At 41.3% G+C, this 18,552-nt stretch overlaps 1 protein-coding gene across 1 annotated transcript in view; it reads right to left on the reverse strand.

The window, feature by feature from the left end:
- Positions 1 to 260: 260 nt before the first annotated feature.
- dgkaa (diacylglycerol kinase, alpha a) overlaps positions 261 to 18,552 on the reverse strand; it is a 30,667-nt gene continuing 12,375 nt past the window's right edge. Inside the window, exons 3-24 of the mRNA XM_012875536.3 lie at positions 18,169 to 18,245; positions 16,163 to 16,289; positions 15,897 to 15,971; positions 15,765 to 15,814; positions 15,612 to 15,686; positions 13,404 to 13,520; positions 12,196 to 12,313; positions 11,949 to 12,037; positions 11,741 to 11,860; positions 8,984 to 9,082; positions 8,676 to 8,762; positions 7,078 to 7,151; positions 6,922 to 6,996; positions 6,747 to 6,832; positions 6,553 to 6,642; positions 6,306 to 6,466; positions 6,138 to 6,202; positions 5,764 to 5,854; positions 5,420 to 5,606; positions 2,287 to 2,404; positions 2,019 to 2,079; positions 261 to 1,239 (exon numbers count right to left, since the gene is read on the reverse strand). Coding sequence (XP_012730990.2) covers positions 1,165 to 1,239; positions 2,019 to 2,079; positions 2,287 to 2,404; positions 5,420 to 5,606; positions 5,764 to 5,854; positions 6,138 to 6,202; positions 6,306 to 6,466; positions 6,553 to 6,642; positions 6,747 to 6,832; positions 6,922 to 6,996; positions 7,078 to 7,151; positions 8,676 to 8,762; positions 8,984 to 9,082; positions 11,741 to 11,860; positions 11,949 to 12,037; positions 12,196 to 12,313; positions 13,404 to 13,520; positions 15,612 to 15,686; positions 15,765 to 15,814; positions 15,897 to 15,971; positions 16,163 to 16,289; positions 18,169 to 18,245 — 2,117 coding nt within the window. The 3' untranslated portion in view covers positions 261 to 1,164. The remainder of the gene's footprint in view (positions 1,240 to 2,018; positions 2,080 to 2,286; positions 2,405 to 5,419; positions 5,607 to 5,763; positions 5,855 to 6,137; positions 6,203 to 6,305; positions 6,467 to 6,552; positions 6,643 to 6,746; positions 6,833 to 6,921; positions 6,997 to 7,077; positions 7,152 to 8,675; positions 8,763 to 8,983; positions 9,083 to 11,740; positions 11,861 to 11,948; positions 12,038 to 12,195; positions 12,314 to 13,403; positions 13,521 to 15,611; positions 15,687 to 15,764; positions 15,815 to 15,896; positions 15,972 to 16,162; positions 16,290 to 18,168; positions 18,246 to 18,552) is intronic.

Consider the following 18,552-nt stretch of genomic DNA (forward strand, 5'->3'; position numbering starts at 1 on the left):
TATTACATAAAATCCTAAGGACAAAATTATTTTATTTTTTTGTTGTAACTCTACAACATGTAAAAAAGTTCAGAGAGTATCAATTATTTCACAAGGAACCATACATGTAATCAATAACTGATATTTCCCTTTGAGTAAAGCAAATTGATCCTATACATTAAAATTGATCCCATACAATAAAGGAAATTCTGCCCCCTTGAGGTCAAATGGATCAATTACACGATGTTCCGTTAAATGTTTTAAACAAACACAACACAAGCTGAAGCCCAGACAATTTATTAAAATCTTTACATGAAGTTATTACTTTTACATTCTCTTGATATATTGAAATGGTACAGCCAATAAAGCATTAAATAAAGACTACATATAGTTCAATAAATAGCCCCAATCAATTGTCTAACTCATGACACATTCAGAGAAGAACATGTATTGATATTATGTTCCTATAAGAGTAACTATCTGCTCTTAATCAAACCCAGACACACCAGATTTGGTCCACACAAAGAAAGAAAAACTTGGGAAAAAATACAGAGAGGAACAGCTTGCTTTTCTGTTCCCCCAAACACTTTCAAGTATCTTTTGAAATGAATAAACAAAAAGTTAAAATATCTCCAACCTGAATTTCAAATGAAGGTGCTTCTTTTCGCACCGTAGTTTCTGAAATGAGTTTGACATACATTTGGCTTTCAGAGCATATTTACAGCCAGAATAAAACAGGAATACTACGTGGTCAATGCTCCAAGTGCAAATATACCCAGAACTCTGTCCTCTATCTAATCATAACCGAGAAGAACAGATTGTAAAGGCACATGAAGCCAAAAGGTTGTCCTATTTAAAACCGTAGCCACTTAAACCTCGATTAAGGTTTCTAAAGAGCAGCACTTCCACCTACTGTCAAGCTTCGAAACAGCAGGAGGGGAAAGTATTACTAAAACACTGAGATCATTTGGTCAAAATCCTTTTGGCCACAAAGCAAACATAGCTTACCATTCTGTCTGCATTCATATGATGCCATGCTTGAAATATGCGTGACGGAGACTAGATGTTGGGGGGAGGGGTCATCTTTTCTTTCTTATAATGCAAATATACTAGATCATACTATGATTCTATATCAAAAAGTGTCAGTCCTGAATATCTGAGAAACATGCATTGAGACGGTCAGCTTTATTTGAAGAAACCTGATGGTTTGGTTGGTGGAGCCATCAACATACACGCTTGATTCTTGTGTGTGATATGAATCTGAAAAACAAGAGAAATTCAAAATTACCAAATCAATTAATAAAGAAGGTCTCAAATACAGGATTTCTGTAAAGTTCATTTAGTTTTAAGACCATTGCACTCTCAATTCCATTAAAGAGAAAACTACATTAAGCAGTTTTTAGGGGGGGAAATTTTAAAAATTGTAAACATTTTTTAAGGTTTGAACCATGAGGTTGAATATCCTGTTTTAAATTCCTTCTAACAGGACCGTTCACTGCCCAAAAAAGGAGTCTTCTGCTTTCTCAAAACATAATAATACATACATTTACATTCATAAATCTATAGCCAGACGTCCACAGAATGTAGAACAAATCAATGCCAGCAAAGTATTTCTCAATAATAAAAAAGTAAATGGAAGACACGAAGAAGCTAAAGATTTGCATATTTAAAACCTAGCTAAAGATCATTTATAGGGAGATTTTAGGTTTATTTAAGATTTTCTAATCCCTACAATTGATTAAATTTATGAACTTTAACACCTTCTAAAAAAAAAAAAAATAGAAGCACCGTTTAGCACCAAAGCTGTCCTTTCTCAAAACTTAAGAAAAAGTCATTGGAAGAAGCAAGGAATGAGCAATTACACAATTTCAAACCCTAAATAGTGGTAGTCTAAGACCCTGTGTAGCAAATTTGGACATTTTTAGATGTTTTTAAGGCCTAAAATTGAGACGATTAAATATGACACTTGGCACCACGAGACTTGGACCCTGCAGAAAACCTGTGCACAACTGCTTTAAAGATGTGTCTCCATTATTTACCGTGCAGGGGGGCTGCATCCATGGCTCTCCATCTATTTGCATTGGCAATGCCTTCTTTGTCCTGAGTGTGAAACACAGGGAGATCAACAAGTTGCATGGGGCCACTATAATCCTAATGGGTAATTACAATACCAAAGGATGTTATTGTACATGTGAATTTGTATGTAAAGCATCTGCTTTCAGCTGTAACTAACTCAAGGACAAGCCATTATCATGCTGAGATTTCAAACTTGACACGTCGAAACATATCTTTGAGACTCGTTCGTACCTGATGGTGATCTGCGAGGTTTTAGCGAGCCTCACGGCGCTTTTCAGCCCAGTGTAGATCTGTCCCATTTCCATGGCTCCTTCAAGGCCAACCACCTCCAGCCGGCGGTCACTGAGGTCTGAAAAGACCGGCAGAAAACATCAACCGTTCAGTTTGTCTAAAATTCTTGTCATAATTATCTTATATCAAAACAAAGCACATTTACTATTATCTTACACTCCAAAAACGGATCTAAAAATAAGTAAAATGTTCTTAAAGTTACTGTACTTATCCTTGATTTGAGTAGGTAAATAAGATTATCTGCCAGTGGAATGAGTATTTTGACCCCTAAAATGAGATAATTAGACATCCTGCTCTTGAAATAAGATGAGTGAGATTAATTGTTCCTATTTTAAGTGCAAAAATCTTATTCCATTGGCAAATCATCTTATTTACCTGCTCAAATCAAGGACAATACACTCATTTTAGGAACATTTTACTTATTTCTAGTTCCGTTTTTGCAGTGTATAGTAATAGTAAATGCGTTTCCCTTTGTTTTTGCCAAACATCTCCTGATATGTCTAAGCATGGAGTCCACTCTGAAGGTTTGCTGTTGCACCAAGATGTTTTCAGCAGACTTGTTTGTCCCACACATGCTCAATTTGAATGAGATCTGAGGATTTTAGAGCCCAACTAAACATCTAAAGCATTTTTGCTGTGCTTCTTGAACCATTCCTGAACCATTTGGACTTAGTGGAAGCATTATCCTTCTGAAGGAGGCTGCAGCCATGACAGGGTGCACATGGTCTGCCGCAATGCTCAGGTGGGACATCCCTATGGATGGCAGTTCTTCAAACACTCCATGATTCTTTTTTTGGCCGTAAACAGGGGCCAGCATGGACACCCTGGCTGGTCTGCAGCCTCATAAACAAGCTGTGCTGTGTGGTGTTTCCTGGAACTCTTCTCTTGGACCAAACCAAACAGACCAGCCTTTGCTCTACATTAGCATCCATGAGCCGTGGCTTTCGCGGTCACTAAATGCATGGTCTGTATGAGGGATTGCTGCAAAGTCAACAACACAATGCAGGCAATTGATTATCCGTTGCAGCTTCATGCTCATTGAGAAGGAGTAAATTCTGCAAGTCAATGACACGATGCAATCTGCTTGGTTTCCTTAGATATAAAACATTTATCCAATCTGCATGATTTGATTGAACTGACGATGTAAAGTGCCCCGAGATAACATCTGTTGTAAATTGGCGCTGTATAAATAAACTGATTTGATTTGCTTCTTTCGACCACCTTAAAAAGACCCTGCAGATCAAGAACCCCACAAAGGAGCTGCAGCTTTGGAGATGCTTTGATCCATCATCATAAATTTGATGGGGATCTGGAGGAACGTTAAAGATTTGTATATTTTTTTACAACCCCGATCCTGACTTGTACTTTTTAACGACTTTGTCCCTGACTTGTTTGGAGAGCTCCTTGGTCTTCACAGTGTGATGCCTCTTGCCTAGTGCTGTTGCAGCCCCTGGGGCCTTGCAGAAAAGGTGTGTTTATGCCGACAGGTCATGTGACACTGCACACAGGTGGGCTTCATTATACTCATTCTGGGACTTTTGAAGGTAATTGGATAGCAATAGCAAAGGGGGTACATGCTAATTTTCAGTTTTTTATTTCTTCACCAAGAATCTTTTATCAAATTCGATTATTTTGTGCAGATCCATCACAGTAAATAAGATTTAAACAGTTAAAATACAGGTTAGAATAAAAAAAAGCAGGAGGGGAAACGTTTACAAGGCACTATATGTAATTGACCTGCACTCTGTCTGCATGACTGGATTAAATTGACCTATTGATTAAATTTGTTTTGCATGGGCGCTGTATAAATAAAACTAATTGAATTCAGTCATATTGTTTTTTTTACTTTACCTGTGACAATCCCATGGCTGACTGCTATAAACTGAAACATTTAAAACGCTTTAATTTATGAATATCCTTACTGTAGTAATTAAAACGTGCAAATACATTCATGGACACTGAATGAGGTTATGATCTAAACACCTCATGGCGAGCATCTCCATCCCACCTTCTGATGGCAGCATGTCACAAAGCTCAAATCATCTCCCACTGGTTCCTAAACACGCCAAAGCGTTCAATCGTACTCCAGTGGCATCAGTGATCTCAACCCAGCACAGTTTATTTGATATGTGGTGGAACGTGACAGTTGCATTATGGAGGTGAAGCTGACCAATCAGCAGCAACCATGTCATGCAATCGTATCAACATGGACCCAAAATCCCAGAGTGTCAGGCACCTTGTTGAATCTATGCTACTAAAGAATAAAGGCGGTTCTGAAGGGAAAAAGGTGCCAAACCTGTTCCTCTTCCGCCCTCAAGTGGCTAAAAAAAAAAAAAAAATTTAGAGGTTTAAAGTCTCTGCAGAACAATCAATTGAAGAAGTGTCCCAAAGCCCAAAGGAAGTTAAAGCCCTGGTGCTAATTTCAGTTCTGCAGCAGTACGTGTGAATATTTGTGGAAATGCAACCATTAAACATAGAATACCACAAACAATTGTCACAAAATGTAACAGAGACAAAGTATACTGCATTAATCAGAAAGGGATTCCCCACTTAAAATGTTCCTCGTGCCTGAAAATAATCCGATTCAGCAAAATAATATGATTCCCAAGCTGCAATTAAGTGATGTGGGTTGAAGCTAATACCTATACCTGTCTCTGGCAGTTTAAAACCACACCACAACTAACAGAGAAGAGCCTCCCACTAATACTACTAACTGACGTGTTTATCCATGTGTGATTATCTTGTGCCATGAAGCTGGTCTGGTGAGTCTGCCAAGCACATTTGTGTTTTCACACGCAGCCAATTGGGAACAAGCCCGCAGGAAGACAAGCTTCGGCCTGACTCAGGCAGTGTGTGGTTTGCTGCTGCGTCTGCGCTAAATGTTCAGTTTATGAGCTTTTTAACTGATAACAGCGGCACAACAGGAAATCTGGATTTGGATTTGCTTTAAAACAATTAGCTAATGGGCTCTGCAGAGCAAAGAGGAACTTCGACGTTGCACGCTAGTGAAACGATGTGGTGAGGGTTTTTACTCCAGCGCTCAGTGGAGCCGATGCAGTCCAGCAGAAAATACCTTGGGAAGTCACTTTCAGGATCTCCGGTTCGACAATCACTTCAGGCTCCTCCTGAGTCGCTTGCCCTTTAGGATCCGCTTTTTTGGTTTCACCCCATAGGTTGGAGCCACCGTGCATACTGGGAATGTTTAGGACAGCAATCCCCTCCAGGGATATGCCACTGAGGTCTAGGGGCGTGCCACAGCACTGGTAAAAGCATTGCAGGTCACAGATATATGTAGAGAGAGAGAGAGAGAGCATAGGAATTAGCATAATGTCTGCAGTGAAGCACTCATGGGTGCTGCTTACCTCAGAGATAAAATGCACATCTGCGGGTGTGGTGCTTCTGGTGAGATGCGCTCACCTCTATCGTTAAGCTTTCGCTGAGTTTCTTGCAGGAAGCAGAGATGGTTTCTGAAGTGGCGAATTCAAAATACCACAGCTTGTTCTTCATTCTGCAGATTTGAAAAAAAAAAAACGTGTCTTTTAGGTTTAACAGTTTAGCTTTTTTTTCTCTCTCTCTCTCTCTCTCTTTCAGGAAAAGAAGTCGGGCGGTGACACAGATGCAGCTGTCGTCACCACCTGTGTTGCCGAGCCTGAAGAGACGCTGTTCCCTCAGCGTTGGTTTGTTCTCATGTTTTAGCAGCCTTCCTAGGGCTTGTCAGTAGCATTCTGCGTTCTCTTACCCTGTACTGGGTAAAGGGAACCTACGGCACGTGGTCCAATTAGCACACCTACCTGCTGTTGAATTTCTGAGGATGCTTCTCCCTCATTGTGTGAAACCTGTGTGCAATAGAGGCATCCTGCCGACACAACACGAAAACAGCAGTGAACAATGCATAATGTGACCCATGCATCTGCCAGCAAAACACTTCCCCTTGCACGACACATGTCAGAGAAACTCACAACTCCAATTGAGAAGTAGTTGTTGATGATTTCGTACGGCACAGGATCGCCCTTCTCCTGAACCTCGTCTGGTATAACCTGCACACTCCAGCGGTCCATCAGCACCTGGGAGCTGCACTCGATGTCTTTAAGAATGCGAGCCAGATCTTCGCCCTCATATCCTGCAGAAACAGCAAGGGGAAACACAAATGAGGTACTTCTTGTGCACACGTGTCGCATGCTTTGTGACGTACGAACCTACTCTCACCTCCGCCCCAACGCAGACATCGCGCAAGGTCGTTTCCTGTGCCCAGAGGAAGCACGGCAACGGGAGGCCGCACCAGCAGATTGGCTTTGTCTTGTTGCAAGAAGTGGACAGAGGAGCAGAATAACGGAAGTGAGTAAAAACAGTCGTCACGTGCACTTCCTTTTTGTTCACAGGGATTGACCCGACAAGCTCACCTATTGCGTCTAGAATCCACCCGACCGTGCCGTCTCCACCGCACACCAAGATCCTGTAGTCCTGCAGGTCTCTGAAGAAACTCAGTCTGAAATTCAGACGACGGTGTGAGCAACAGCAGCAGGGCCTGAAAGCAGAGGCGAGGCAGAAACGCCAGTACAGACTGAGAGAACTCACCCCACTCCAGGGCCGCCATTCGAAAGGTTGTACACCTGCCTTGGATTCAGTAAATACTGAAATTTACGCAGGACTCTGAAATAGATAGAAACAAAGCTCAACAATGTGCTCGTATCGAAATATCTTTCTTAAAAGTCATACTTTTGCGGCGCTCACCTTTCTCCCTGCTTGCCGCCACTTTTAGGGTTGACAAACACCAGAAGAGGATGAGTTTTTGGCACAGGGCTGATCTGTTTGATAAACAGCTGATAAAATATCACAGATTCTCCAGAACTTTACAGATTATTTTACAACTTCCCGTGACTAGCAAAACTGTTAGTAGTCCTCGAACTTTTTCCCATTTTGTCACGTTACGGTTTATGAATTTTACATGATCAATCAACACAAAGTAATGCATATGGGAAGCCCCCTTTATGAGATTGGAAGATGGATGGAGCAAAATACAGAGCAATCTGGGAATGAAAACCTTTTAGAGGCCGCTAAATACTTAAAGAGGACATAGCGTGCTTTTTAATGCCTTTCTTTTCATATTTAAATCATTGCGCTGTGGTGTATGTAAGTGGAACTGCAATGCTTTTGTCTGAATTCCTCGTTATTGTTGCTCCTCGGCTGCTCTTTTACTCCGGTTTTGAGGTGCGTCTGAGAGCAACTCGTTTTGGTGCCGTCTCTTTAAATGCAAATTGGGCCCTTCACACCCAGGCCCCAGGAGAGCGTTCCACTCTTCCCTGTACGGCCATTTTTTATAGTACGCTGTGGGAAGGTGTGATGAATGGTGTGGGTTAATACACCCAACAACTGAACATTTTTACTTATTCACTTGTAGCTGTGGCATCCTTCAGCTTGGACTACAAAATTACAGCGATAAAAATGGAAGAAGCCTGAATTTTGTCCCATTATTATTGCAAGCAAAAAAACATATCTTGTAAATGGAAATTTGAATAAAATGTAATCCAGAAATTAAGGCCTTGTTGGGCAATAATATAAAGCTTGGAACTCCATACTACTCTAGAAATTTGAATTGAGAAAGCTTTCTGGATGGGAAGCAAAACGTCTTCAAACGTCGGAAAAAAGTCCAGTTGTCTTGTTTTTCAACCTTTTTTTGGAATCCAGGAATTAAATCCTGAAAAACTTCCTAATCAAATCATTGAGATTTGATTAGGACTTTTTTCAATAAAGACTAAGCAATGTATATATATATTTTTTTTTTTTTCAAAAAATTAAAATTTTTGAATGTTAATTTTTCGAATTTCTCTTTTTTAGATTGAGTTTGATGAATTGCATTCTTTTCAACTTTTCAATTTTTTTACAGATCACATTCTCTTCAGTTCTGAGGGCGAGCTTTCCTCTGGAGCAAAGACGCATTTCTATTGGTCTGCACGGACGTTGGCAATAACATTTTTATTTGTCAATGTGCGCGTCAAGAGCTAGAAGTGAAAAGAATGTGATCAGAAAACGCAATTTGAAAAGAAAGGGCTATAAGGCTGGGTAGGAAGTTCACCTTCCAGCAGGACAGCAACATACTGTCAGATCTACACTAGAAAGGCTCAAAATAAAGCAGATTGAAGTGTCAAAATGTCCTAGTCAAAGTCAAGGCCTAAATCCAATTGAGAATCTGTGGAAAGACGTGAAAACTGATGTTCACAGATGCTTTCTGTCTAGCCTGACTGAACCTTGTACTATTTTTTTTGTTTTGTTTTGCCAGCAGTAGACTAAACGTGCAGAATAATTAAAAAGGCGTGTTTCATGAAGTCTACCTGAAGCACTTGTCCGTCAGGAGTGACATTGAGGTCGCTGTCATCTGTTGACCCCGAGCAGCCGTTTTTCATGTTGTTTGGTCTCTCCTTTAGGAAAGAAAAACGCGTAAATCAACCAGAAAACATTTATAGGACCAAGTTATCGGCACACGAAAGCATCCACAGTCTTAGAAAGCAACACGTTAGACTGCATTTACTCACGACTCACGAGTAAAAAGCCCTAACTGACGTAACGATCTGCGTTGGAGTGGCGGTTGCAGGTCGTACTGTATATGTGCTAATGATGCGCCCCGAAGATAAGCGTGTACCTTTATAACAGGATATATAGCCCATGGAGGCAGGATGTGGTCTCTGAGCGTCCCACAGGTACACTCCGTTGGCTCCAGGGCTGCACATTCATCATGACGCTGGTGAAAAAAAAACAAACAGGTGTTGCATCAACCCTCGGTGTGGTCGTGACTGACAGAATCCAGCGTTTGCTTTTAAGAGACTTCTCTGCAGTCGGATCTGCTCGGCGTTCGCGTTGTTCCAACCGGAGGTGGGCGGTGAGTAGCTGGGAGCAGTTTCAGACCACGATACCTTTTACTTCAGCCTGAGTAATATTATTTTGAAGTGTCGCTACTCTACTCTTGTGCTATCTGGAGGTCAAGTAAACTTACAGTACAAAGCGTATATTATCTACCTTCTGCAAGTATTGGTTTTAAAAGCTTTATCCTGGGAGCAGAAATCGATTTTTGACACGTGTTTCTTCTGCCTGAATTCATTATTTTTGCGTTGATGTTATTTTTCTTATTTAATTCTTGAAAATCCTGAAATGTACACATGACATTGTAGTCTTGTCTGTTTTATTAAATCATTTTCATAATTAAAACAGATGTTATGAGCTTTTCTCCAAAATACTTGTTTTTACGTTATTTATTTTGGGATGACTACTTTTTACTTCGACTTGAGCAAAAATATACTAAAGTAATGCTACCTTTACCTGAGGGTAATGTCTGGCCACTCCACACACCTCTGGTTAAAACTCAGAAAGTAAATGTCCTCACTCTTCACATATGCTTTACTAAACCATGAACACAAAATAAACCAGTCTTCATTTTTTGTTTTTGTTTTTTCCAAATGCATTTATTTCAGAAGGTGGAAAGTTACAGTAAACATATCTATGGATTAAGAGACACATATTTCTTCTACTTTAAGGAGCAGATGAAGGGAAAACATCTTGTATGGTTTGTTAAGCCACATGCTATTAAATACGCAAATTTTATAAAGGTACATTTTTCTTCTTGCTTTGTAGTAGTGAATCAACAAGTTTCTCTTTCTATCTGATTAGTCATTGTGCATCTTCTTATAACCGCTCCTAATTCAGGGATTAAAACCCAGGTCCACCATATTAAAGGCTTAGGCTGCTACACCACAGAGGAACTAATTTCCTAGTACCAGTCGAAGGTACCTCAGTGATTTTTGTTTAAAACATATTTATCAGTAAAAATGTCTTGTTATTAAATGGTATTGGGGCTCTTTAGTCCCTTTGCGTTGTATGAGGCAGGCCTCCAGTTCCACTGACGTTCTTAGGTTTGAGTGCCGTAGCCACCTTTTTCAGATTCAATTCAATTCAATTTTATTTATATAGCGCCAATTCATTAAACATGTCATCTCAAGGCACTTTACAAAGTCAAGTTCAATCAGATTATACAGATCGGTCAAAAATGTCCTATATAAGGAAACCAGTTGATTGCTTCAAAGTCCCGACAAGCAGCATTCACTCCTGGAGAAACGTAGAGCTACAGGGAGAGTCGTCTGCATTGTCCACGGCTTTGCAGCAATCCCTCATACTGAGCAAGCATGAAGCGACACCCATCCATCATCCATCCATCATCCATAACCTCTTATCCCCGCGGGGTCACAGGGGGCCGGTGCTGATCTACAGTGGCCATGGGGCAACAGGCATGGTGCAACCTGGACAGGTCACCGGTCCATCACAGCGCAACACAAACACACACAGAAAAAAAAAAACGTTGCACACACTCACACCTAAGGGCAATTTAGAGAGACAACAAGGTTTTTGGACTGTGGGAGGAAGCCGGAGTACCCGGAGAGAAGCCACACATGCACCAGGAGAACTCGTAACGGTGCAGCCCACTTTATTCAAATCCCACCACATGTTTTTTGTTTTTCTTTTTGCTCAAATCAGAAGACCATGATTGCCACTTTAATCTCTTCCAGGACTTCTTTTGAAACCAGGCTGAACTTTGAGATACGGTTGGCATCGTTGTGCAGCTTGAAGGTCAAATGTTTGAACGCTTCAGCTTCCTGAGACAGAGCCCTCCTGCCAGGAGTTCCCTGATATTTGATTGAATCCAATTCTTGTCTTAACACGCTGCAGGTTTCCAGCATCAGAGGAAGGAAAGCAAACCACAGAGCATCACTCATCCCCCAACGTGTCCTGCTGCAGGCATACGCTTTATTAATGCTCCTCCAGGTATACAGCTGATCTACCAGGATGAAAATTCCAATTTTGCTTCATTGCTTATTTATATACTTATCTTGGACAATTCTCTTGACTTATTTGCATATTTATAGCGTGTAAAGAAACGTTACTGACGTCAGTTTTTTTTAGGTGTCCTCCCTAAAGCACACCAGATGAGGCTCCTGATTGGTTGCAGCACGGACTGCATAAAGGTTACATCTGATTTGCCTCTTGGCAAGAATTCAATTCAGTATCTTGAATAATTTAAAGACTGCAGTTTTAATTGAAAATAGGATTTAGTTTCGATTTTATATAAAAAAATTGTAATATTAGTTTTATTTGATAATTGTAAATTGAATTACTGTGATAGACTGGGGACCTGTCTAGGGTGTACCCCGCCTCTCGCCCATTGACAGCTGGTGGTAGACACAAGCAACCCCTCGTGTCCCCAAAATAGGGAGAGACGTGTTAGAAAATGGATGTATGGATGTAAATTGAATTATTTTTGCTAATAAACCTAATTTGGAGCGAAGGCTGAATAATTTAGATCGCAACAGTAAAACTGCTAAGATGCAAAGCAGAAAAATTGACTACTTACCATCGTGTGGCACCACACACAGTGTTTCCCTGTTAAACCTTGGAAGCTCTTGATCTTCTTTTGGCATCTATCACACTTTCTTGAATCACAGTTCCCACTCACCCAGTCATGCACTGGAACCTGTAAAGTGGGAAGATACAAAAAAAAAATCATCAAGTCCAATTTAAACTGGTTTACTGTGAAGATTACTGTGGAGAATCCACCTCACCCCCGTCTCTTTCTTTGACTTCACATACGTCCTGGCACAGGGAGCGGGGTTCTTGTTAGCACACCGCCCATGAACCGTATATTTGCAGGCTGCACAACAGGACACACAAGTGGAGTTTTATATATATATATATATATATATATATATATATATATATATATATATATATATATATATATATTTGAAAAGACTATTTTAGATGAGTGCCACAGCATGTCGCCCTCCTCTGGTGAGGTCAGGTACTCACAGGTGCAGCACAGGCCTTGTTTCCTCAAACCCAGCAGCATGCTTTGACACACGTTGCAGTAAACAGGCTTGTTAAAGTTCTTCATCCTCCAAAGGTGCTGCCCGTCTTTTTGGGTCATCTGAGCAGAGAGGGAAGAACGTCGGAGGTTTATGACCCTAAAACTAAAGGTTTTAAGACAAAAAAGTTGTTGTTTTTCTTATAATGAGAGTTTAGTTCAGGATAAAAAAATAAGTGGATTTTGATCTGTCTAGATTGGATTTGTCTCGCCTTGATATGATAAATAGAGAAATTTTAATTTGATTCCATACACCTTGTGTTTTTTTACGCACTCATCACTTACCTTGTTTTAATGAAATGACTCTTGTGACACTATTCACAACAGCACACTGTACGTCTTTCAGATCAAACACTGACGCTCATTTTTTTTTTTTTTTTTTTTTTTATGCATACAAGACCGTACAACTGGATTCAATCTGGCTAAAGAGCAATCAGCGCTTTGGTGCAGATTAGCCACTGAAGTGCTTGTTTTAATGACATAATGTATCCGCCAATCATCCGCAGCAGGAGGCGAAGTGGGCAGCACATGGCCGACTGTGAGGGGGCTGAATTTACGCACCCCAGGCTTCAAATGTCCGTGGCTGGAAATAGCCAGAGGGGAAGTCCCTCGCATTGTTTTAGAGACCAAGCCAATGGGAAGAGTCTAGCTTGTGGTTTTACACTGGAGCAGTGAGCAAACACCACTTCGCATTCGACAGCTCTCACGACAGGAATTAGAGCCATTAGTGGACTAAGACTAATATTTTTACGTGTATGCCTTCTTTAGTTTTGCTCCTTCTCACGGTTAAATGCAGCACCTCGGCTGTAAAAAGTTCAGAATTTACGCTGCCGCCTCGATGGTGCCGAGTAAGTGGAAAAACACCACGGCATTATGATGGTGCAGAGGCTTGCATGAGGGGGGGATGACATTACCGCACCCTGTAACACTGAGTCGGCATAAAGGCCCTTAGAGACGGGGAGGAGGAGGAGGAGGAGGAGGAGGAGGAGGAGGAGGCAAAGGACAGAGGAGCCGCACTACAAGGCCGGGGCTTCAGAGCAGCGACAGTGAAACACCTGCTGTAAAAATCAATCATGTTCAAGCTCTGCTTTCAGAGCCCAAACCACATGAAAAAAAAAAAAAAAAAAAAAGAGGTTCGCTGCCATTAAAGCACCTTCAGGCCCAGCAAGACGAGCAGAGGAACGTTGTTCATGCCTCCTTCCACCCACTCGTCCAGAGACACCGTGCCGCTGGAGTCGGCATCAATCGCTGTCATCATGTCCTTCAGTACCTGACGAGAAATGATTTAGTCGTTAGCATCCATTCTGCTCACGCTGCCGCGGAAAACTATTTGGCCGCTTATACAGGTTTTTTGGCACGTTTTCTGACGTTTTAATTTCAACATCAGACACACATAACAAAAAAATAAATGTAATGTTCTGTTCTGGTTTTTGTTGATATTTTGGTTAAGTTAGCTTTCCTGCTTTAGGGGTTAGTTCTGTTTCTAGTTTTTTTATTGTGTTGGAGTCATGTTTAGCTTGTTTACTGTTTTAGTTATCTGGTCTTCTCTATTAGTTTTTATTAAAGCTTGTGTTTCTCTCAGTCACTTCCCCTTCTTTGATCACTGTCACCTGTCCCAGTTAATTAGAGCCACTTGGTTTCACCTGTCCTGCTGCCTTTTTAAACCCTCCTCAGTTTTCTGTTTGTTGCCGGAACTTCACACATGTCTCATTGCTCATGCCTCCTGTTTCCCTGCGGTAAGAACCATCCAGCATTCTGTGTTTTGCCTGATTACCTGATCCTATTCTGTTTTTTTGAGTCTGCCTGCACCCTGTTTACATTTTTGGTTTTTTGCTTGGATTACCGCTTTGAACTCGGCTCTGGACTATTTTTCTGTACACCTGCCTGATCCATCCTCATCGTCTCTTCAATAAATCATTGTTTAAGTGTCTGATTGAATACCGGGTTCATCTCCATTCTAGTTCATGACAATAAAAACTAATTGTATGTTTTCAAGTGATTTTTATTTATTTAAGGGGGGAAAAAACATCCAAACCAACCTGAACCCCTCATTAACTGTGATTATCTAAATTCATTTGGTCTAATATCAGTATTACTGGTTCAGATAGAGCCTGACTGACAACCTGAAGCAGGCAAGAGGTCGTAAGGAGCATCCGTCAATCTAGAAAGGGTTACAAAGCCATTTGAGACTCCAATGAGCATCGCTGAGTACAATTACTTAGAAACAGGGAAAAAAAACATGGAAAACCAATGAAACCTTCCCAGGAATGGCCAAGCCAGCAAAGTTATTAAAAAATAGAGTTTACAAGTAATCTAGGAGTTCAAGAACCCTAAAGAAAAGAACCTAGAACAACATCTAAAGCACAGCAGACCTCAGTTAAGGTCAATATTCATGATCTGACAATGAGAAACACACCATGGAGCCAAAAGGCATCCATGGGGGAAAAAAAACAAAAAGGTCCTTCACATTGGCCTAAAATGTCTTTGCGATCCTGGATATATTTGAGGAAGTATTAATTGAAATAACGAGACAAAATTAAACAGTTTGGAAGACATGTGCCATAAATCTAACAGCATTTCAGAAAAAAAACAAACTCATACAGTCAGACATGCGGTGATCCGGAACAACCAGTTATTACGGTTAAACCCAAAATTATTCATGCTTCCCTGGCAGATTTAGGGTTAAAGTTGTTGAAACATGGTTGCATGTTTCATTAGTCCAGACATAAATCTTGTCGAGAACCAGAGGAGTGAACTGAAGATTAGGGTGATGACAAGGCGGCCATCAAATCTCAAAGGTAATTGAGGTAATTGCGTGTTTCCTCTCATTTTTCGAGAGGAAAAATGAGAGGAAAGCTGGTCAGCCATAAGACGAAGAGTTTGACTGTTATAATGCCAATTAAGATTTTTCCAATGATTATAGAGATTGTAAATAATTTCACATGCCATTTTTAATAAAATAAAGATAAAAAAAGATTAACATTGTTTCCCCCAGCAGAAACCATCCTTTTGATTGAATGGGTTTAATTTTACATTTAAATCTACCAGGAGTATGAATAATTCAGGGTTTGAGGGGGAATCCCTTGTTGGTTCGTATAGCTTTTTTCCGCTAATAAATTAAATCACCATTTGAAAATTACTTTCTGTATTTTCTCACGTTATTTTTTCTGATGTTTTAATGTATTTAATGACAGAAATTTTTTTTATGGCGGTCATCTTATCCTGGATGGCATATAATAAAGTAAAAACGCTGTAAATGTGTCCACCCTTAGATTAATGTTAGCGCTCAAAGCAACGTGTGTGCACGGCTACATTCATGAGCATTAATTTACGTGTTGACGCAAGGCATTCTGGGACTTACCGGTTTGAGCTCGGACACGTCCCAGTCGAGATATTCGGCGGCGTGCATCATTTGAGCGATGATCCGATCTACTTCCTGTTGAATAAAAGAAAGGCCTTCAGCGCCAGAGACGATATTAAACCGTTGCTTTAAACAATTTATCCAACAACTCACAGAGCTGTCGAGGACTCCGTTTCCATCTCTGTCATAAAGCCTGAAAGCGACTGAAGAGAGACACAGAGAGAGGAAATGAAAGTGGAACTACCGGCCCGTCGGTTCTGATCAGAGAAGAAACAAACAACTTACACTCTAGTTTGTCCCTGGGTTGGCCGTCTTCCAGCAGGGAGAAGTAACACGACACATCCTTGAGGAAGACCTCCTCTACAGGAGAGATGGGAGGAAAGCGAGAGGGCTGTAAATACTCTGGTTGCCATATCTGCACAAACAGCGCTGAACAGACACGCAGTGATAAATGACTCTGCGCCAAATAGGCCATAATGTAAATTGATAAGAGCCCGCTGTAAAGTGCAAGCAATGAGCTGCCTGAATGCACAGCGTGAAAACAGCCTCACTGGTGCCGCCTTCCTGGGCGGGTTCAGAGTTCTGGAAGGAGCGGAAAAGCCGCTGGCAGAGGTCTGGAGGGAAGTCCACTTCCAAGTAGGTCTTTAGGAACTGGCGAAAGCCTTCCTCGTTGATGCACTGCGGGGCACAATGAATGAGAGAGGTTCGTTCTTGTGTTTGGTGGTTTACAGACACGTAGAATAAAAAAAAAAAATTAACGCTTAACAGTCTTCATGTGTTCGGGTTGCTGACTTCCTTTTTTTTTGTTTGTTTTTTTTCAAACTCGACTCCTCTGAAAATAAGGGAAGAAGATCGTCGCGTTTTGCTACAATTTTCTTGCTACCACCAGAATAATAACCCTGAAAGGCACTGGATGGGTCTCTGTGGTTTGTCTGAAAGGGCTTTCAAAAGCCTCAGATAACAGTCATGCACGCTGCTGCGCAAAAGTATTCACATCCTTGCACGTTTCCACATGCTCTAACACTACAACTTCAGTGCACTTTATTGGGATAGACAAATAAACAGCAGTGCATAATTGCTGAGTAGAAAGCTTCTTCTGACTGAACCATCCCAACACACGGACACTTTAATGACTCCCTTGTGGCCCCCGGCTGCTGGAGGATGAAACTCTGCACCAGCCGTAAGTCTTTTGCAGCTTCTGACAGATTTCCTTCTAGTTTTGTCCTGTAATTACTGCCATCCACCTTCCGTGTCCCTGCTGAGCAAAAGCATCCCCTAGCATCATGCTGCCACCACCGTATTTCACTGTGTGGGGGGGCGTTGTCTTCAGGCTGATGTGCATTGTTAGTTTTCCTGAGCTCCTGGGATTTGTGTGTCGGCTAAAAGGATTAGTTTGTGTAGTTTTACCACATGAATGCTGACTTTCTTTTTGCAAGTCTTCCATAAAAGTCAGATTTGCGAAATAAAACGTAAACTCCCCCAAAAAGTTTGCATTGGTAATTCTCCAATTACTGCTCTCCTTGCTTGCAGCAATGCACTCTTTTTTTTTTTTTTTTATATCTTGAAGTTTGTGCTTGTAACAAATAAGACCCTGAAAAGGATCAAGGGATGTGAATACTTTTGCAAAGCACTGGATGTGTAGCACATTTTTCTTAAAACGAAATGCCTGGAGTGACTGAAATGTTTTTTATGCTACGGAGACATAAAAAAAAAACCTAAAAACTAAAAGTAGCTCCAGATTCAAGATTCCAGTCCATCTGTTTGACCTGACAGATGGACTGGAATCACATGATATTATGCTGCAGGGCAAACAAGCTGTATTCCCTTGATGATGGTGAACCACAAATCCATTTCACGCTGATATCTTTCCCTTTTTCCCAGCTGATACCCTGCAGGGATGCCCCAGTAAAATACTTAAAGCTCTGTCAAGGCAGTCAAGTCACAAGAAAATCCTCAAAGAAAATAAAAGAGAGGAAAAAAAAGACTGCCGCTACATCCAACATCTAATAAATCATATTATTATTGTTTGCCTTAACATATATTTATTGATTAGTTTTATTGTAAAACCCACATTTCCATCTAATTTTCATATAAAGCTAAATTGAATTCATCAGCAACGCCTCCCTTTGCTTTCTGCGCAGATTAGTTAAAGGCTAAAAAAAAAAAAACGAAGCAAATAACCATCAAGGTGCTTAAGTGGAAGGATCTTCCATCGTTTACGTTTGTGCCTGCGCAGCACGAGCCAAACCGACTCCGAGCTTATAACGGGGCCTTGCTGCGTGGGCAAATCTAAGGAGGCAATTTACATTTGTAGCGTCGCTCAGTGGCAACAGCTTAACGTCATGATCGATAGGTTGAAATTCTAATTAAGCAGCCCGGGATTATTAATAACCGACGAGACACATGAATCATGGTGCCGCTTCGCACCAAACAGCTGTGCTCGGTGCGATCATTTTGTTCCTCGTGCAGCTATAACGTCACCGTGGGGGGGGGGGGGGGGGGGGGGGGGGGATAGGGGCGACTCGTCTGAGTGCAGCGGGACACGCAGTCCCCTCACCTCTCCGTGTCTGTGCTGGGCCAGCCGGCCGTCTTTATCGAATTCCCTCAGCACGTCTTTCACCTTCAAGCTGCAGTCTGCAAGCACAAGCACAGAGGTCACCCAGGGCTGCATGTGCGCTTCTGTAATTACTCATGAAAGCTTCGTCCCTCCAAGGCCGTTTATTTAAATAATACATTAAAGAATATATATTTAAGTAGAGCACAAGTAAATGTTTTAATGACTAAGTTGCAAAAAAAAAAAAAAAAAAAAAAGTGGTAGACTGCTGCTGCCTCCAGATATGAGAAATCATGAGCGAGGGTAAATGAGAGTGTGTGGGTGGAAGTGTGTGTGTGTGGGGAGGGATGTTAAGCGCTGCAGCAGCCGCCTGCTTGCCTGTCTGTC

This window comes from Fundulus heteroclitus, chromosome 1 (genome assembly GCF_011125445.2).
Source record: "Fundulus heteroclitus isolate FHET01 chromosome 1, MU-UCD_Fhet_4.1, whole genome shotgun sequence".
NCBI lineage: Eukaryota > Metazoa > Chordata > Actinopteri > Cyprinodontiformes > Fundulidae > Fundulus > Fundulus heteroclitus.